The 21,897-nt window shown below is 39.8% G+C and overlaps 1 protein-coding gene across 2 annotated transcripts in view; it reads right to left on the bottom strand.

Annotated features, from left to right (window-relative positions):
* NNT (nicotinamide nucleotide transhydrogenase) overlaps positions 1 to 18,498 on the bottom strand; it is a 111,868-nt gene extending 93,370 nt beyond the window's left edge. Inside the window, exons 1-5 of one of the 2 annotated variants that reach the window (XM_011954499.1) lie at positions 18,292 to 18,498; positions 12,202 to 12,405; positions 8,282 to 8,511; positions 5,718 to 5,935; positions 2,761 to 2,848 (exon numbers count right to left, since the gene is read on the bottom strand). In XM_011954499.1, the coding sequence (XP_011809889.1) occupies positions 2,761 to 2,848; positions 5,718 to 5,935; positions 8,282 to 8,511; positions 12,202 to 12,352 (687 nt within the window). In that variant the 5' untranslated portion in view covers positions 12,353 to 12,405; positions 18,292 to 18,498. Of the gene's footprint in view, positions 1 to 2,760; positions 2,849 to 5,717; positions 5,936 to 8,281; positions 8,512 to 12,201; positions 12,406 to 17,886; positions 18,054 to 18,291 lie in introns of those variants that run through there. The other variant, XM_011954498.1, reaches the window with a different exon arrangement.
* Positions 18,499 to 21,897: the final 3,399 nt, after the last annotated feature.

Raw genomic sequence — 21,897 nt, 5'->3', positions numbered from 1 at the left:
CAAAATGGGGAATTTGTCAACTCCTCCCTTTACATATATTTCCATTTCCAATTCATCAACAAGTACTACTGGTTTTAACTCCCAAAGATCTCCCCTAATCCAGATAAAATCCTTCACCTTTCTCTACATTTCTGGTGCTGCCATCTTCCCAGGTATAACCAATTGCTAACAGATATTGCCTTCACCATACTATCCATTCCCCCACAGAACAGCCACATGATTTTTTTAAATACTAAACCAAACATTTCCCTCACCTGCAGGAGAATCCAAAGTCTATAACATGACCTAGAAGAGAGGCCCCACAAGATCCAGCCTAGACCTTCCTTTCCGACATCATCTCAGATCACTCATCTTGTTCACCACACTCCAAGACCAACGGTCTTCTTTATTTTTCCAGAACCTAAATACTGGAATCCTAAATGCTTGGAATCCTTAAATTCTTGTTTCCCTCTTCCATGCTTCAAATCTCAGCTCAAAGATCAGACGAAGCTTCCCCATCACTCTACTAAAGTGACCTGTGCCCATTACTGTCATATCATACAGTTCATTTTTTCCTGTGTGAAATTATCTCATGCCCGGGTGCAGTGGCTCATGCCTGTAATCCCAAAATTTTGGGAGGCCAAGACAGGAAGATTGTTTGAGCTCAGGAGTTCCAGATCAGCCTGGAGTGAAAACTCCAGGCAGAATGAGAACCTGCCTCCAAAAAAAAACCCAGTCAAAAATAATAATAATAATAAAAAAATAAAATTACTTCAGGCATTCATTTGATCTTTTGTCTCCTCACTGTGACCCCTACTGGAGTGTAAGTTTTGTGCAGCAGGGATTTTGTCTTGTTCACGCCATATCCCCAGCTCCTTGAACAATGCCTCACATATCATTGTCTTGGGCCACATATAAAATACACTAGCTAACACCAACGATTGCTGATGAGCCAAAAAAATAAAATGGCAACAAAAATCACATAATGTTTTAAGAAAGTTTACAAATTTGTGTTGGGCCACACTCAAAACCATCCTGGGCCACACGTGGCCCACAGGCTGTGGCTTGAACAAACTTGTTTTAGCAGGTAAGAACCCTCCATGTTTAAAGGAAATCCAAATAAAAGACTGTATTATGCAACCCACCTTAATGAGCTGTACCAGTGCCTTCAATTTCAGAAAACTATTTCTGTCATGTAACCAAAGTCCCTTAAGCTGCAATTTAAATTTTCAGTAAAGATAGTCACTCCACCTTTTAAAGGCTCATTCTCTTTTGTTTAAGCATCTTGTCTTTTGTTTCACTTTTTAATATCTTTTATTCACAGCTTTTCTCTCAACTTCCACATATATCTAGAAAGATTATAACCAAAGTAGACTCGTGCATCAAAGCATTCAGTCAATTTAAGAACAGCATCGAACTTCTGGCCACTATGCGTGCCAGACATATTTTTATGATCCCGAGAAAGTCAAAATTTAATCATTGTACATCTCACATCTGCGTTGTTTGCTCACACTTTCTTGCTAAGTATTCTGGCCTCCACTTAAACCGCATTTTTTTCACCTGTTTTTCAAAACAATATAATTTCTCAAAGCTGCTATCAGCTTTTGTGTTAATTGTTTTCCAGATTTATTTTGTGTGAGAACTCTGGGCTTATATAAGAAAGTACTTAAGAGCAGGAAGCACCAGTAAACCTGTACCCTACAGGTAGGTAAATGACCACATTTAAAGTCAAGTTTCCTGTACCTAGTGCTATGGTTTGGATGTGCTTTGTTCCAATGAAAACTCATGTTGACATTTGATCCCAAATGTGGCAATATTAGGAGGTGGGGCCTAGTGGGAGGTGTTTGGGTCATGGGAGTGGATCTCTCATGAACAGATTAATGCCCTCCCTGGGAGTGGGGGGCTGAGTTCTCACTCTGTGGGTTGATAGAAGAGCCAAGCTCCTTCGGTTTCTCTCTCGATTCCTCTCTCACCATGAGATCTTTTTTGCACACGCCTGCTCCCTTTACACTGTCCACCATGAGTTGAAGCAGCCTTGAGGCCCTCACCAGATGCAGCTGCCAAATCTTGAACTTTCCAACTACCAGAATTATGAGCCAAATAAACCTCTTTTTTAAAATAAATTACTCAGTCTTAGGTATTCTCTTTTAGTAACACAAAATGGACTAAGACACCTAGCCTCAGGATTTCCATTGTTACTGAGTGTACATAGGATTGAAGGATCACAATATGACCTCCTATTCTTTCAGCAAGCCATCGTCACCTCTCATCATTAACTGCTCCTTTCTGCTGTCAGTGTGGATTAAAGAAACTGGCACCCTTTCTCTCCGCCAAATACCCTGATTACACCACCTCCCATTTCCTGTCTTCTTGATCCAAAAATTGGCAAGAAGTAAAGAAACCAAAAATACCTTGTATATGTGCCAAAATGTTGCAAAAATTGAGAAACCCAGAAACTTCAGAATGGTATCTTGAAGATTTGTTTTAAAAAATTAATAATATATAGGCTACAGAGGACAAGTTATCCAAAATTCTTTTAAAAATTCAAATTAGTAAGTTAAAAAACAGAAAAGACTAGAACTTTCAGAAAGTCAAAGTTCATTTTTTTCTAGCAATCTTAAACATTAAGTTTTGAGGCTTCATGAAATATTTATACACACCAAAAAGTCATCAATGTGAGGTTAACATATAAAAATTTTTAAATAACTATATTTTGAGACTATACATCCCCTTTCCTTTAATCAATGTATATTATAAAGAAACATTAAAAGTTGTACCTACCTTAGCTGGAGGAACTTTTCCAGCAGCTGTGATCTGACCAGTAAAAAAACGTCCAAAATGATTTGCTGCTAGGACAACAGCCTTATAACTTTAAAAATAAATAAATAAATAAATAAATAAATCCATAAAAGGAGAGATCTCAGACTCACATATCATCACAAGTTATCAATGAAGTTTTGTCAAAGAATAATCACTAATATTTATATAGTATGTACTATGTGTCAAAAACAGTTCTAAGTGTTGTATATATACTTGCTCCTTTAATTTTCACAACAAGCCTATGGATAGGTACAATTAGTATCTTCATCCCATAGGTGAGAAAACTGAGATACAGAATGAGAGACTTGCCCAAGGTCACTCAGCTAGGAAATGGTAGAGCCAGAAGTCTAACACAGGTAGCCTGCCTACAGAGGCACTCTCTTATCCATTATGCACCCACCCTCTTCATAACAAGTACTGTAGAACATAATAGAAAATGTAATGAATGAAAGATAGGAAAATACTAACAATGGTTTTCTTTGGGTGCTAGGACTATACATCCTTCACACTTACTTTACTATATTGTCCAAATCTTCTTTGATGACTAGGTAGTGCTTAGGTAATGGGGGGAAAATCTTTAAAATAAAAAAAAATTAGGTCATCCATAGGCTTGTACATAATAAGATTCCAACCTCGGAGAACAGAAGAAACACTTCCCTTGATCTCTAATGTTTCAAAGTATGGGATTTTCAGATATACTGACTGATTACCTTTGTGATCTTGGGCAAATTTTTAAAATTTTCTAAACCTTGGTTTCCTCATCTATAAAGTGAGGACAAAAAGCATCTATCTTTTAGGGTCGTGAGGACTAAATGAGATAATGCAGGTGAAACACTTGGCATAAAGCCTGTCACATAGAAAATGCTCAGTGAATATTAAGTGTTTTAGCCAAAGAAACAAACTATTTAATAAATCAAATAATTTTCATACTATTTTATATGTAAAAGGCACTTTTGCATTCTTACTTGGTAATATATACACTGGCTCAATATTAAAAAGCAACTATTAAAACTCCCCTGCTACGTGACAAGAAAATCTTCTCCCTGATCATATTTTTACATAATAATACTTAATATAATAAGTGATGCAAAAACATATAAAGTCTCCAATATTAAGTTAATCATACTGGAGCAAAAAATAATACTTTAGAGATTATGTTATCTGTTGCTCTTCTGAATTCAAGTGACAGCAATTTTTAATGGGCAAATATGACAAAGATTAAAAGGCCACTGTAAGAAATTAATTGTGGAATTAATGCTCTAAAAGATTCAGTTGCTATTCTGAAAAATAAATCACAAAAGGAGGTTGATTACACAGGAAATGTACAAGAAAACATCTATAGTGAAAAAAGTTAATAAATTGGACATTTTCTTCATGACAGCAAAAAAGTTCAGAATGAACAGGAATGAAGTGGAAGCAGCACATCTTCACTGTAATATGGCTGTGTGTATGAATGAGACAGATAATGATTTATCATACATTGTATGGATATGTATACTAGATTATTCCTTTTACACTATGCTCTCTGCACATATCAGCTCAGGACATAAAACAGTGATTCCTCAAATTGTGATACCTGGGTCCCTGAAGGTTTAAACTTCAGACAAATCTGGGACCATAGCGGATGAGATGGAGAGTAGGAATGTTTCTACACAATCCTGTCATACTCAGTGTACCCAAAACTACTCAGCTCTTATTGGATTTATTTATATTGTCTCATAATATTTCATTTGCTCAAAAGATGCAACAGCTAAAACCACTTGATCTAGAGTGACTGGTTTTAATATTCTTTCACATAAGTGCATTTCAGAATCAACAGCACCCTTAAAAGTTAACATTATACATTTTCTAGATAAAATTTTAAGTCACATTAGGCTAAATAAATTTAAAAGGTTGCAGCTAAAAACACAAAGTAGAATCTATGACATATTTCCTATGCTAAAATATAAAACCTAAGAAAACTTTCTGCTTATGTGTCAGGCTATAAAAGGCTTTATTCATGTTAGTCATGTTAGTGCCTTTTATGCAGTTTTTTTAAAAAGATTTTCTTTGTGCCTCATTAATATTAGCAAATTGTCAACTACTAATAGTTTTCATGCTTAAAATCTTATTTAATTAGTTTCTTAGAGAAGTTGCTTCATAAGCATTATCCCATTTCCAGATTGTTCCCACCCTTTAAGGCAAAGTCAGCAGTACACTGCGTTCATGCAGCTATTCCTGTCCCTCACCCATAGCAGGCATGATTACTCAATCATAGCCACATTCCTCCAAGCAGAATGGGCCTTAGAATCCTTCTCAACATAGTACGCCAGGCAATCAACAGAGAATGTATTGGTGCTATTGGGCAAATGAAGTGTATTACCATCTTGACCTTAAAAGTAGAAAACATAGCCCTCAGTTATCAATATGGGTTTTGACATCAGATGAAACTTCCTCTAGTCCAGACCTTTTTCCTATTCTTTAAATATTTTATAAATTTACCTAAGCAAAACCTAATTAAGATGGTAAATCCACTAATATATGCATATTAATTTAACCACATGAAATTGTCACTATTCAACCATTTTTGACCCATGAAAACAGTAACTTCAACCTAATATATACACATACACACACACACATATGAAATATAGTGTGTTCCTCATACAAATAATCTGACAGCTATTTGCTTTGGTGGATGGAAACATTACTACTCTTCTATTCAATAAGATTAAAAAGGAATATATAATACAGTTCATTTCCTATCTAATTACTGTAAAACAGTAAAAAGAGTCAAAAATAATTTAAATGCACTCTCAAAAGGCTGCAATCTACAACAACAATTACAAGTAAAATCACTGTAAAAGAGAAGAGCTACAGTGTGAAGGTTTCTGTAGCACCATTGTGCTTTTGCTCAATTGAAATGGAAAAGAACCTACCCTGCAATGTTGGCCATGGAGCTTAGTGCATCATATCCCTGAGCAATTGTAACTCTTGGAACCTGGTCCATTGCCAGAACTGTAGTTTTTCTTTGGGAAAGTTTATTTAGCAACTCTGGATTTTGGGCTGGGTAAATAAAACTAATCAGTGTTCCCGATGTCTTTAAAAGGTCAGCTTCATGAACACCTAATGTTGGATTAACCATAGGGGCTCGCACCTGGGAAAAAAATCAAGTCACAGATTAAATATATAAATACCTTCATCTTCTTTTTAACTAAACAGGAAAACTTAGATAATATGCCATGACTTAAATAATACTCCAGAAATAAATCTGCCATCAATAAATTTCTGACTAAAAAAGCACACACAGACATATACCATCTATCCCCTGCCTAATGACCTGTGGACTGGTCTGAGTAAAGGGTACACACACCTGGGAAATACAAAATACTGAGACTGGTTTGACAATTAACTGCAGAGAGGTAAAAAAATATATGGAAGCTCTCCAGCAAACCTGCAGTCCCCAAAACTTATTACCCTGGTAATATTAACAGATATTAGAATAAACAGACAGGAAGTTTTGTTGTGTTCAATCCTTCAAGCAAGATTCAATCCTTGCTAATTTTGGCAAGCATAAATATTTGGAGTGATGAGACATTAAGAACATTGTAAACTAAGTAGAGATTTATGTCACTTTAAAATTCCAGGTGACTATTTAGAGATGAACACAATTCACACTAGTAACCGTGCTGAATTGGGTTTAAGTCAAAAGCTACAATATATTTTGTTACGTTAAGAAGTATCAACTAAGTCAATGAATACACACTCCATATGCTTGAAAGTTTCCAATATCCACTTTTTAAAGCCAAATTTTTAAAATTGCATTTTAAATATATTTTAAAATATGTTTTATATCCAAGTTTAAAATCAACCTTCAAATAAAATATCCCATTTCATTAGTTCCCAGTTAGCAATAGTGCTTTTAGGCAAGTAAACACAGAAAACACAGCCTCTGGGACTTATGTTTTAAATACAAACACAAACATTGGGTCAATAAGTTTATCTCACAGCATTTCACCTCAATTTACCTATGAGACACCTTTGTCTGCTATTCCCATTTCATTCATGTTGATCTGGTGATGCATATTTCTAGGTTCTGGACTTTAATTAAGGCTCTCTGACAAGGTCTACTTTTCCTCCAAGAAAATCTATAACATAGATTTAGTAAAAGTTAGAAAACAACTCTGAATTGATTCTACTGGCCCCTGTCAAATGCTCAGCTGAGACCATTGTCATCTGAGTAAGTCAAGCCAATAGAATGTTTCCCTGAATGCGCTCCTCAGGATATTAACAGATTTGGCTCAAACGAGAGGCCCCCAAGATCAAGAAGTTTATTAATGCTAGTACTGTACTAGGTCATATAGTATTCTATGTTACAGTATTTCTGAGCACACCATTAACTGCTTATATACACTGTGAATCCCTAAAAGGAACACATAGCATTTCTAAAATGTAAACACTCCCTTATAGGGCTTTTTCAAGACATCTCAAAAGATGATCTCTAGAATAAATACGAGAATGAATTATACTTCTCTTTAAGTAATTTTACTATATATCTAGTTATATCACCAAGTATTTGTAAACTTAAACCTTTAAAAAGCTTTAGCTGAGTTGCAGTTAACCCCCATACCACAAATTTTGCTATTAACTTTCAATAGCAAAAATTGGTTTTGTAACATTAGCAAAAACCACCTGTCAAGTGTTAGGATTTTGTCAAGTTATTCAGTGGATTTTATGTAAGGAAATAAAAAAACTATGTGATTGATACCTCATAGAAATTAATGTAGAAAAAGCTTGTATTTCCTGAAAAAAGTGAGTTACTTCCCTGTTTGCCTTGGTTGCAGGAGGCTTAGCATTTAATTTAATGCTCAATTCTAGTTATCATCTGTGCTAGATCCTTGATACAGTCTCTTCCCCTTACTCTAAAGGATTTTTTATTTCATCTTTTAATTCTCAAGTCCTTTAGTATACAGATTTCTGTTATATATTACCTTAAGAACTTATTTTAAAGTAGGTAAAGCTACTTGCCACTCAGCCCAAAGCTGCTTTCTCCAAAATAGTCATGCCCTCTCCAGAAATAGCACTTATGTCAGTGTAAATCATTGTGCCTTCAGGTGTCAGAAGATCACTGAACATTCGGTCCCAGACTAAGTTCCACACCTTCTTTCCATTCTAGCAGTAAATGTTCACGTGTGGGTATTATGGATATATATGGACCATGTAAAACGAATTTTTCCTAGCCAATTAAAAGAAAATGTTCATATAGCAAATGTAAAAATGAAGATCACTATTTCTCTCCTCATGGTTAAACATAGATCAGTTGTCTGATAAAAGTTTTACTGGAGTATGAAGAATATGACAACGTGCAATCATTTCTTTGAGAAAAATACACTATTTGAAAATAGGAAAAGGTGTAACTCCAGAGAAAGTAATTTAATTTTTCTATGAAAAGATTTTAAAAAGTTAGCATGCTATAAATGGGAGAGGCAAAAGGAATAATTACTTTGACCACCAAATCAGAAGCCAGTGCTTCCTTTGCCCCTTGGATTTGGGCACCTGCCGCTCTATAGTGATCATCTGAGAACTTGGAAGCTTCGCCCGCACCAGATTCCACGACAACATTAAAACCCTGCTTGACCAAGGTCTGAACACCAGCAGGAGACAATGCCACTCGCTTCTCATTTTGGAATATCTCTCTGGGGACTCCAACAGTCAGTTGCTTATATGGAATTCCTACAAACAAGCAAAGGCAAAAAAAAAGAATACATTTGGTAAAAAACAAACAAAGAATGTTTAAAAACAGTTTTCAGAAAACTGAAAGGGGCAATCTTTTCTTCAAAATACACCACACATGCAACCTGCTGTTCAGAATTATGTTCCTGATTCATACTTACAATTCTTTGACTTTTTTGATAGAGGATAAGAAACTTTTATGCCTAGTCTTCTGAAACTTCTGAATATTTTATTTAATCAATTGGCTTTCTTCAAGGAATATAACAAACTTAGTTGATTTATAGGCGAAAAAAAGTGGGTTTAGAGATCCCTCCACATGCTGATTCCACTCTTCAAACTAAGCCCTTCCGGTTATGGTCTCATTGTCCTTACTTTTAACAAAAATGGAAGTAATTAGCTATTTTGAAGAACAACTGTATCCTAGACATTTTGATGGCCTGCCACACTCAAAGTTCCCTTCCAGGCAATTTGGCCACAGACAATGCCTCATAAATTTCTAAGTGTTGTATCTTAAGATTTTACACACTCAGCCACTTAGAGAGGGATCAGCAACTGTGTCAAGGACAATCATCTACAGGGCAGATGAGGAAAACTAGCAGCTGCACTTTATGAGATCACTTAGACAGGAACTCTGTCCAAGGACACTATATGTTGGCCAGTGACTACTCAACCCACTGGGTTCTCTCTCAAGGAGTTTGAATGGGAGACCCAGAGAAAGGGACAAGGAGAGTAGATCAGTGCAAATGTTATTTGTAAGCACAGCTACGAGGTAATCAAAGGGAAGTCAGCAGTAACAGTGGCAGAAACATCAGTAGTAGATATTTAAAGAGAGAAGATGGGTCACAGCCATGAATTCCACAAATAACATTCCGCTTATCCAAGGAGTAGACGGGGGGTTTCTGGGCCCTCACACTTGCCAAGAATCCACATAGCAAATCCTCATCACAAAATATAATCTGATGTGATTCCGTTTCTTGCAACCCAAAAAAGCCTATATAGTACAATCTTATATTTAGATATGGTTCAGACCATCTTTAGCTATAGGATATCAGTTTCTCCTGATGTTTTACTTAATATGCAGCATAAACATTTTTTAATGAAGAGCATCTGTTTCTATCTAAGGTTTATTAAAGCTTAGGAAACCCATTCTTGCAACCTAAGATCTGAATATGTATAATTTCAAAATGAATGAAATTATCCCTACAGAGTAACTTATTAAGTAAGACCTTAGAGAAATTAAGTCAACCTAGACCTGAATTTGAACACTGTCTTAGATTCCACACTACCTATATAGTAATAATTTACAGTACACAAAAGGCAAATAATGCTGAATCTTACTCCTTACTTGAAGGAGAGGGAAGAAAATAATAGAAAGCTGGCAAATATTTGGATTGACATACAAAGCTCAATCACATACACTTATCTCAAGTTCACTTATCTGACAACCTCAAATTGTCAGGCTCTACATGGCAAAAGCAAGGAAGCCACCAAAGATGACTGAAGCCATGTCAAAAGGATTTAGAAGCCAATGTGAAAGGGCTTCCACTGACCAAATAAGAGATGATTTGAGCACATACAAGGGACAGAGAAACTGGCTAAACAATACCAAGATAATTCAATCAGCCAAACCTAGAATGTTGTAAATTCTACAGAGCAACAATGAAATTTTTCAGTATATTAAAAGGAAAAAAGAAGAGGGGAACTTATAGACAAAAGAGACATAGCAAATGTGTGTGGACCCTGTTTGGATCACTCTTTGAACAAGCCAGCTGTAAAGAAAAAGGAAGGAAGGAAGGAAGGAAGGAAGGAAGGGGCAATTAAAAAAATATGAATACTGACTATAGATGGAATTACTACACTTTTCAATATGGTAATGAACTTATGGTTGTATTAAGGAAAAAACAGACTCCTTATCTTTCAGAGATAAAAATAATTGGGAAATAGTGAAGAACCAGAAATTAAACAAAAGTGTCTTATACATAATCAATATAGAGATCTTGATGTCCATGGATTTACTCACAAGGACAGTATTCATGTCTTCAACACAGTTATTTACCTTTATTTTATACACAATTTTATCACACAGGATAATCTGGCTTTCCAGAGCAGTTTAAAAGAAAGCATCTGAAGATAAAGTTGGAGGCTTATAGGGACAGATACCCTGCCAATTGTGACTTGTCATCTGAGAACAAGAAAAGAGGCTACAAAATCTATTCAAGGCAGACATAAGATCTCAAAACACCTAGCAGTTTAGGGGTCCTTAATGAATAGACAAATAGTCCTACAAACTTAAAAAACAAAAGAGGGCATTATTCTATGTGACAAAGGTTGCCCCCCAAATATCCATCCTGTTCCTCCACCTTAATAAGAAAATGCCATTTTTAGCTGGGTACACTGCCATCTAGAATAAAAGACAAAATGTCCAAGTCTCCCTTACAGCTATAAACAGCTACACGTCTGAGTTCTGGACAGTGAAGTGAAGTGACAGAAGTACTGGGATGGTCTTTGGGCAAGACTGATGAAAAAGAGTTGACTTGGTTTAGAAGGGCCCCTTTTAGCCTCTCCTCCTTCTGGCCTGTACCCCAGAACAGAAGCAAGTAGACATCCTATCAGGGAAGGCCTTGTAGGCCACTGGAAGACTTCAGATCTTCCTCTGTAAGAGCTAGGAAGCAAATGGCAAATTTTGAGTTAAGGAGTGACCTGACTGTACATTTTAAAAAGATTATTCTCACTGTCCTGTGTAGAACAGACTGTAGGGGGCAGAGGTAAAAAGCACAGAGACCGTTTAGAAGACTGGTGCATCAGTACAGGTGACAGATGATGATGGCTTGGACCAAGATGATAAAAGTAGCAATGGCAAGAAGAGGACAGATTGTAGATATGAGATAGAGCTGACCCATACCTACTAGGAGAATGTAGAATAACTCCAGGGTTTCTGACCTGAGCAACTGCAATCAAACTGCTACTTACTAAATTGGAAAGCATTAATGTAGACCAATTAATATACTTAATTCCTAATTCCTGAGCAAAGTTGAGCTGTATATGGTACAATTCTCAAATACTAACAAGAAATTAGAAAGGGCTTCTAGGAGAAATGATTACTATGAGCAATAGGCTCCAGGGACAAGTCAACTGGTTTATCTTTTTCTTTTGTTTTTTCTATTACCTTTTCTTCTCTGTTAGCGCTGGAAATCAGGAACGTCTATAGTACATGGAAAACACGAGATAGCACTTACTTCTTTTTTGTTTAAAATGATCACTCACAAGCACCAGGCCATAAAACTACATGGCTTTGGCTGGACATGGTGGCTCATGCCTGTAATCGCAGCACTTTGGGAGGCCGAGACGGGCGGATCACGAGGTCAGGAGATTGAGACCATCTTGGCTAACATGGTGAAACCCCATCTCTACTAAAAATACAAAAAATTAGCCGGGTGTGGTGGCGGGTGCCTGTAGTCCCAGCCACTCGGGAGACTGAGGCAGGAGAATGATGTGAACCTGGGAAGTGGAGTTTGCAGTGAGCCGAGATGGCGCCACTGCACTCCAGCCTGGGAGACAGAGCAAAACTCTGTCTCGAAAAAAAAAAAAAAAAAAAAAAAAACTACATAGCTTTTCCTTTTATCGATCATCAGATCTATTAGTTCCTATGACTTGAAGGTTTCATTTACAATCACTGAAGTGAGACTTTACCTGTTTTTATAGGCGCTTTACACCACAGTTCTTGGTGAGTATGAAATGTTCGTAAAAAATCCTTCTTCACATGTAGACCCTTACAGGACCCCAAATTGCTAAGTAAAGGACACGAGCAGCCAGTCACCAGTGTTTTCAGTAGGTTTGCCATGCTGATATGAGTTCCCAATTTTCTGACTCCCCAGTTTCCTTCAAGGCAAATCACTAAGAAAAAAGAAAATAGGATGTTTATATGCCAAGAAAAAAACTATCTGCCTTTTAAACATGAAAAACATTTTAAAAATACTAATCTAAAGAGCTTGAACTATAACAGTTGTATGTAGACATCTACAAAGAATTTTATTTGCCAAGTTTCTTACTTACAGAAGATGCTCAAAATTCGTTTTCCAGTTCAGGCATTTAAAACTTGGAATCCATTTTCCCACTAAAATTGGAGTTCTAAACTCACTATTCAATTCCAAACCTAGGTCATATAATCTATTTGATCCTTAATGTAGCTGGAAAGCTTAAATACACATACATATTGCTACAGAATCGAGTCATATTTTACGTGAAAGTTATCTTCTAAGTCAGCATGTCCAGCAAAAAGTGCATGTAATTCAGTTACCTTTGAATTTCCCTTAAATTACCTAAAATACTGTACAGTACAGTGGTGACTTACATTTAGCCACCAGGTCATACTGAATACTCTGACATCCTATTCAGTGCAGCAGGATGCTTATCCACTGAGACCTCTGAACTGAGGCTGACTGAGTGAGTGAACACAAGATTCATGTTTGCCAAGTGCACCTCTCAAGAAAATTAAACAAGTATGACATATGACTCTAAGAAAAGAAGAAAGAAAAATTCCATAGTATCTTTATCAAATAGGCTTGTGCTTGCAGATGTGGCCATAACAATGAACACTTTTGTCAGTGGTTCTCACAAATGGCCACTTTTTGCCAGTTCTAACCAGGCTGGGTGAAGTGTCACTGGATTTTGCTGTTACTAAGGCTTCAGGAACTACCTCCACCTCCACCACATTCCTCAGTAGATCCCCAGGGATGCATGAAAGGCATTCCCACTGTCCCCATAATTCCCAACGGTCCTCCATACCTTTCTCTTCTTTCTTTCAAGAAGGGAAAGAAGCCAGGCACCGTGGCTTATGCCTCTAATCCCAGCACTTTGAGAGGCCAAGGTGGGCAGATCACGAGGTCAGGAGCTCAAGACCAGCCTGACCAACATGGTGAAACCCCGTTTCTTCTAAAAATACAAAAATTAGCCAGCCCTGGTGGCTGGCACCTGTAATCCTGGCTACTCAGGAGGCTGAGGCAGGAGAATCGGTTGAACCCAGGAGGTGGAGGTTGCAGTGAGCCGAGATTGTGCCACTGCACTCCAGCCTGGGTGACAGAGCGAGACTCCATCTCAAAAAAAAAAAAAGGAATGGAAAGAAGCCAAGGACTTAGAGCTTTATCAGCCAAACTCAGCTAACACTGGTAACTCTGCCTGTAAGTTCTGCTGCATCACGTGGATCACGGGACTGAGCACCTGATCCTAGTAGGCTCCGTAAACCTTCTTCCAGACTCCAGAGGGAGAAAGACTTAGCTCATTTTTAATTTCAGAACTGCTGCCACTGGCCAGGCATGGTGGCTCATGCCTGTAATCTTAGCACTTTGGGAGGTGTTGGCAGGTGGATTGCCTGAGCTTAGCAGTTCAAGACCAGCCTGGTCAACATGGCAAAACCTCGTCTCTACTAAAAATACAAAGAATTAGCCGGGCACTGTTACGTGCGTCCGTCCATGTGAAGAGACCACAAAACAGGCTTTGGGTGAGCAACAAGGTTGTTTATTTTCACTTGGGTACAAGTGGGCTGAGTCCGAAAAGAGAGTCAACAAAGGGAGACAGGGGTGAGGCAGTTTTATAGGATTTGGGTAGGTGGTGAAAAGTTACAGTTAAAGGAGGTTTTCTCTTGTAGGCAGTGGTGGGGGTCACAAGGTGCTCAGTGGAGAGCTCCTGAGACTCACTGCCCAGGAGAAGGGATGTCACAAGGTCAATTAATCAGTTAGGGTGGGGCACGAACAAATCACAATGGTGGAATGTCATCAGTTAAAGCAGGAACTGGCCAGTTTCACTTCTTTTGTGGTTCTTCAGTTGCTTCAGGCCATCTGGATAAATACGTGCAGGTCACAGGGGTTATGATGGCTTAGTTTGGGCTCAGAGGACTGACAGAAGTGACGGTGTACACCTGTAGTCACAGCTACTCATGAGGCTGAGGCACGAGAATCACTTGAACTTGTGAGGCGAAGGTTGCAGTGAGCCGAGAACATGCCACTACACTCCAGCCTGTCAGCCTGGGCAACAGAGCAAGACTCTGTCTCAAAAAAAAAAAAAAAAAAAAAAACCTGCTACCACAACTTCCTGAAGAAACATCTTTAAAATACCAGAAAGCATCATTGGTAATGGAAATTTTTAATCCAGAGAGCATTTATTCGTAAGATGCCCTTTAATTCAACAAATAGAAACCAAGGGCAGAGTTTTGCCATTAAGAAGCACTTGTAGAATCAAACTGAAATTTCCCTGGAGATAAGAAATCAACAAATAATAATACTACAAAGTAGAGTAGCACAAGCTCAGAGTCCTTTGAAGGATCAAAGAATGAGATTGTGACCTCTTTGAGAGCTCAGAAAAGGAAGGGAAACCCATTTGAGATGAAGAGAATCAAATGAAAAATTGCTAAGGAAGAAAGAATGCAAGATGTGTTTTGGCATGCAATTGAAAATATGTATGAATAATTCTTTGCATTTGGACAGACAGTTTTACATGTTCAAAGTGTTTCCACACATCATGTCATTTCATTTCAGTCCTAAAGTATTCTGAAGTCCCAAAAATACCCTACTCATTCATTAATGGGTTACATCTAGAGTTATCATGGCTGAGAATAAAGAGAAAATTAGTTCAAAATTCAGCTACATATTCAAAACCTTTACCGAATCTACAACAAGAACTAAGGGAGATGCAAAGATGTGTAAAAGATTATTCTTGTCTTGAGTGAGATTTTTTTTCCCCTACCATTACTGAGTGACCTACTCCTATCCCAACCTCCCTGCTTACCCAAGTTTCTCTTCTTGGATCATCCCAACTCCCCAACAACCACCATTTTTATAGGGCTGACCAAGAGTTCCCAGACCTCATCAGCAAAAGAGTGAACTGAGCTTTATAGAGTCCTGTGTTGTCCAAATCTGCCACTCACTTACTGTTCAACCTGAACCTCCCTGTGCCTCAGTTAGCTCAACTATAAAAAGAGCACAGGTTTCAAAGGCCATTTTAGGCTCTAGAAATTTTACGATTAGATGAGACTTTGTAATGTTATAAAACTGAAGTCCTATTTCATGGCCTGAAATCTGGAAAATTTGTTCCTACGACTTGGAAAATGGTAATTTGATGTTCAGCAGATCCCTGGCTGAAAAGCCTTCATAGGCCAATTTCTGTGAAAAATTCCACTTGATTCAACTATGAACATACAGGGCAGAGATCAGGAGGTCATTTCTTGGCAAGAGCAGTACATATCACTAAGTCTAAACCAAATACAAATGGCCCAGAAAGATAGAGAATATTTAAGCTATCTTATCATTGGCCTGTACAGGTTTATATGAAAGACAATACCCCATCTTAATCATCACATTTTCCTCCATCTTCACTGTAAAGCTCTCACTTATCCATGTGCTCCTGTGGCTTTGAAGCAATAAGAAAAAAACTTTATAAGTCAAAATTAGGGGGGAAAAAACACAACTTTTTTAGCATTGCTTTCATATGTATGTCTAATGTAACTTATATGGGCTATTTCCCTATTAGATATTAAAATCCTTGAGGGCAAGCACCCAACCTACAGAGGGAGGATACTACAGATATTTAAGAGAGTCAGCTCCGGATCTGTGGATTGGAAACCCCCACTCTACAACTTATTGGCTGTGTGACCTTGGGAAGTCACTTAACTTCTCTGTACTTAATTTCCTTATCTTTAAAATGGGGAATAACAGCACCCAGCCAGGGTGGTGGCTTGCCTATAATGCCATCTCTTTGGGAAGCTAGTGGGCCTCCTCACTTGAGGCCAAGAGTTCAAGACTAACCTGGGCAACACAGTGAGACTCCCCATTGTGGAAAAAAAAAAAAAAACTTAATTAGCAGGGCATGGTGGTACAAGCCTGAAGTCCCAGCTACTTGGGAGTCTGAGGTGGGAGAATCGCTTGAGCCCAAGGAGTTCCAGGCTCTAGTGAGCCATGATTGTGCCACTGTACTCCAGCTTGGACAAAAGAGCAAGGCTTGAAAAAATAAAATAACAGCACCTACCTCTCAGGGTTGTTGCCAGGATTGAGAATATCCGTATTACCTCTCCCCCAGTGCTTTGCACAACACAGAGGAAGTCAGTATCTTTGACTGAAGGAATGAATAGGGCTAGGTAACCTTAAGCCTAAGTACCTATTGAGCACATTTTCCAAGGATTTTCAGAAAATTTCCTTTGAAAAGGAAATGTTTGTGTAGCCTTGTGGAAAACTGATTCTGTCAGCAAAGGTAAGCAGCCTGAGCACACCTGCTGGAAAGAAGGTGATCCTAAACTGTCTGTTAATAAAAAGTCAAGGTTTGCAAATAAAAGGGGTACAATGGAGATGAGGGGCACACTTTAAATAAGAAGAGTAGGTAGGCACCTAAGCCCCAGGCGCTGTTCCGAATAAGTCTGTCCTACAAGACTCCTGACAAACAGACCACCTAAGGACTGGCCAGCACCGCAGGGTGAATAAAGGACACCGGCAACCATAAACAAGTCACGCTTTTAAAAGCGAGACATACCAGCAAGGACACAATACCCTACTGAGCCAGCTTCGGCTAGCAGGCGCTGTGACCTCACCCAAAGCCACCGGTGTCACGGCTACTGCCACCGGTGCCGCCCCTTGCTCAGCAACTAACTGCCACCCGCTGGCATCTGCAGGAGACCGCTATTTATAACCTCCCTAGGAAGCCGATTGGCCAGGGCTGCAAATAGTCATTCCGGCTGTTGAGTTTGAACTACCTCTGCCCAGGTCGCCCTCTCCGCTGTCTCTTCCTCCTCACCAGCCTAGGCCCCAGAAACTTGCAACCACCACCGCCAGACCGCCCCGACTCACACTCACAATTTGTGCTCGCAATCTCCTATGTCCCCAGCCGGACACCCTCTCCAAACTCCCTCAAGGGTCAAGCATACCTCAGGTGCATCCAGCTGCCACCTCTCTGGGTGAACCGCCCATCGAAAGTCCTCTATGACCTCCCTCTCCACCAGCCCCCATCTTGCAGGCCGAAATGACGCCGTACGACTCTCGCTGTCCCCCAAAGCTACAAATATCTGCACCTGCAGAGCTGCCGCCTCATTCCCTGCCCCTCTGCGGGGGTCCAGTTCCCAAATCCACCCGCCCACTCCCTGCGACATCTCCCTAGCAGGAGACGAGAAAGGGACTCCAAGAGGCACGGTTCTTCTTCCCCATTTAAGCCTGCGGCCTGCGGACACCCCAGTGCACCCTGCGCCCAGGACACCGCCGACCCCGCCCCCCTTTGCTCTTTGACAGGTCTCTCTCCAGGCGAGGGCCGTGGTCTTCAGGGAAGGCCCGAGCCTCTTTCCCTGCTGCGCCCTAGGCGCGCGCCCCTGCTGCCTGCACCCGCCAGTGCCGCCGCGCTTACCTGGGCCAGGAGGCTGACAGCCTTGGGCTGTGCCCTGCGGGCCGCGAGGGGACGTTGCGCTGGCAGACCCGGGCTTGGGCCCCGCGGCGCTGAGCCTCCAACCCGGAAGAACAGCCCCAACTCCGCGGCTGCCGGCGGCCACGTGACGGCAGCTCTGCTCCCACCTCGGCCCGCGCCCCTTCCCCGCCCCGGCTTTCTTCTCGCCAGGCCCCCTCCACCCGATCGCCGCGCGCTCTCCGGACCAAAAGGCGACCTCACGAAATGCCCCCTTTGAGTTCAAAGGCTAGTTACCCCCAGGGGCCCTTCCACTCTCGGGGACAGCCAAAACCTCTTTGTCTCTGCCTCGGCCCGCGGCCCCCCGCCCCGCCTCCGCTCTTTCCCTCCGCCAGTCCTTGTCAATCAAACCTGGAACCAAACGCGGCAGCTGAAGTTCTCAGGGACACATTTGCTTTTCCCCTTGAAGAACCAGTTACAAAGCGTGAATTCCTCTCTGGGGTCCCATCAGAACAAACAAACAAACAGGTAATATAACTCCACTCTGGGTACCTGCCTTTCCTCCAGCTCTCTAGGAAAAATCAGAACTTCTGTAACAGGAAAGGACCCAAGGGAAAGGAGCAGGCGGAGAAGGGTTGGTGAAGGGCGGGAATGGGGGCGTTGATTTTCCATTCTGGCAGGAGAGGTGGAGTTAAATTCCTCAGAAACGATGTCCATGCTTGAAAAGTAACGCACATCTGCGTGCTTGTCTTCCAGCACCAGAGCCAGCCTAGAGGAAGCTGGCTAGTGTCACTGCTAGTACGAATATCCCCGAGGCTGGAAAGCACCCCGGGTGGAAGTTGTGAGCTTTCCAGACCAGGCCTTGGCTGTTTTTGTAAAACTATTAACCGTAATGACCTAGTCGTTCTTTTCACACAGTTCTGTTACTTATTCTGCAGGTGTATTCTGACTAAAAGTGGGAGGAATAAAAAAACAGAGTGTAAAATGGTTCACTTGCCCAAAACTTAATCATCATGAAGTGTCAGTAACGTCATTTCTTTCTATTAATTGAAATTTTGATACAAGTAAAATAATTATGACTCTAAAAGGCATAAGCAGAACAGGTATTCCATATCTTTAAAAAGAAAGGAGCCGCAGGGAAACCCTTAGTTTGAGAACTTGTCTTGTGATTAACCTACACAGAAGGTCATTCAACTAATGGATTCCCACTGCAGTCCAAACTCACAGACAGGAAATGACACAGCCCCATGTTTTAAAATAATAATGAGCCGAGTTAAGTGTGACCATAGGGAGGGTTACCAGATACTGAAGGTACAATGAAGTGGGATTAGTAATGGATAAGGATTTTCAACTAAGTTATTGATTTAAAACTTTTTGTAGGGGTCTGAAGTTGCTGCTTTGTCTTTTAGGGATTAATAATTCGTGGTTCCCAACTGGGGACAATTTACTTCCAAGGGATATTTGGCAATGTCTAGAGACATTTCGGTTGTCACAACTGGAGACGGACATACCTAATAGGTTGGGGCCAGGGATATTACTGAACACCTCTCACTGCACAGCCCCTCAGGACAAAGCATTATCCAGCCCCAAATGTCAATAGTGCTGAGGCTGGAAAATCCTGGCTTAAATTAATGCTCAGTACATTATTTAATTTAACTTGCTTATAAGTTTATACCACATGAAAACAAACTCAAAGATAACATACTGTTTTTCACTTTTGAAAACAGTGAATGGTAGGCATATGATACTTGTAATAACAAGCATGTGATTATTTTATTCTGCTTACTTTACAACATAATTTGGGTGCTATTCCTTCGGGTGAAAACATCTGTCATTTGGAATGCTCTGTTTCAGTCCTTAAGCTTCTACGTGTAATTACAGCGTGTTATTCATAAAGGGAGTCCCCAGTGAAAATGGGATTAAGTTACAAAAGTTTGCTTTTAAGTTAGTTGCTTCTGAGTCTTAGACACTGTCTTGAATAAAATTTTTGTAGAGATTTGATATTCCCTATTAAGTTGTAAGGGCCTTTCCCACTCTGACATCTACTCTTTCCTCCCTGACTACCTTCACCTGCAAACTCTTATTTTAAAATATTACCTCTCACATATGTGTAAGTTTTCATTACAGATTGTTCTATTATTGAATAATCTTTAAAATATTTTAAAATTAGGATTAACATCAAAATTTAAACCCTTTGAAGTTTAGGAGTTTTTGTAGTCACAAATGCTTAAAAATAGTTTTTAATAATTAGAGTTCTAATCTATCAGAAGCCAAAAGAATGAAATATTTACAACACTATAATATACCATTTGGATCTGCTTTAAAGCCTAAAAACCAGAGAGGTGCCCAATAGCCAAAAATCAAAACATAGGCTGAACCTGAGAGGACATGTAATCAAAAACTGACCTCTAGTGATGGCTTGTTACCAAAACCCAGCATCTAGGTAAAATCAGGCTAGAGAAAAGGTAGCTTTAATGTCTTTTCGTTGTGGTTATTATGTTAAATGGTTACTGACAATTTATTGTCTCAGCTTCCCTTCTATAAATAATTATTGGTAAAGTGAACAACCCCAGAGAGATGGGACTCTTCAATTTCAGTGTGTCTAACAATGCAGACACTCGACAGGTTTTAAAGGAACCATCACTAACCTTAATCTTAGCCCTCTTCTCCCAGGCTGACCAATCAAGAGTGTTTGATTTTAGGAAACAAATGTTAACTGACTAAACGAGCTGATGTTAATCAACATTAACTGGAAGAAAAAAGAGAACTGATATTAAAGAGCCAGCACAAAGTTCAATAATTGGCATTTGTTTAAGCTACATAAGTAAAACCAGTTTGCATTTGAAATTTTTGTGAGCATCTAAAAAACTAGCATACTACTGTGAATATTGTCCTTTGCATATAATAAGTACCAATTACAAAAACCTATGGATTTTTAAATCGATATAAAAAATTGGCCGGGCACCATGACTCACACCTATAATCCCAGGACTTTGGGTGGCCGAGGCAGGCAGATTGCCTGAGGTCAGGAGTTCAAGACCAGCCTGGCCCATATGGTGAAACCCCATATTTTAATTTCTACTAAAAATACAGAAATTAGCTGGGCATGGTGGCAGGCACCTGTAACCCCAGCTACTTGGGAACCTGAGGCAGGAGAATCGCTTGAATCCAGGAGGCGGAGGTTGCAAGTGAGCCAAGATCACGCTATTGCATTCCAGCCTGAGTGACAAGAGCACAACTCCATCTCAAAAAAAAAAAAAAAAAGAAAGAAAGAAAGAAAAAAAAAGGAAAATTACCTGTGTAATCATAGTTTAGGGGGTCTGGGAAGCTGGTGAGGAGTAGAAGCTGTTAGTTTCCTAGGGCTGCTGTGAGAAATTACCACAAACTGGATGCCTGAAAACAACAGAAATCTTTTCTATCACAGTTCTGGAGGTCAGAAGCCCAAAACGAAGGGGTCGGCAGGGTGGATTCCTTCTGGAAGCATTGAGGGAGAAACCATCCCATGCCTCTGCCAGAGCTTCTGTTGGTTGTCAGCAGTCCTTGGTGTTCCTTGGCTTATAAATGCAGCCAGTCTCTGCCTCCATCTTCACATTGCCTTCTTGTCTACGTGCCTGTGTCCAAACCTCCCTCTCCTCTCTCTTATAAAGATACCAGTCAGTGGTCTTAAGGACCACCCTAAATCCAGGATGGTTTCTGTCTTGAGATCCTTAACTAATTACATCTATGAAACCTGTATTTCCAAATAAAGGTGGATACAAATACTTTGAGGGGGGACAGTATTCAGCCCACTACATGGGCATTCTGTGTGTTTAAGGGTAACACACTGTAAAGAGGGTTTTGGGGTTTTTTTCAGGGGGGGAGTTTGTTTGTTTTTTGAAGAGGGATGGATTTGCCAGTTTTTGTTTTTGTTTTTGTTTTTTTTAAATTATACTTTAAGTTCTAGGGTACATGTGCATAACGTGCAGGTTTGTTACATATGTATACTTGTGTCATGTTGGTGTGCTGCACCCATCAACT

Source organism: Colobus angolensis, unplaced genomic scaffold, assembly GCF_000951035.1.
Source record: "Colobus angolensis palliatus isolate OR3802 unplaced genomic scaffold, Cang.pa_1.0 Scaffold383, whole genome shotgun sequence".
NCBI classification, from domain to species: domain Eukaryota; kingdom Metazoa; phylum Chordata; class Mammalia; order Primates; family Cercopithecidae; genus Colobus; species Colobus angolensis.
Note: the sequence above shows the minus strand (reverse complement) of the source record. Positions and strands in the feature narration are given on the sequence as shown.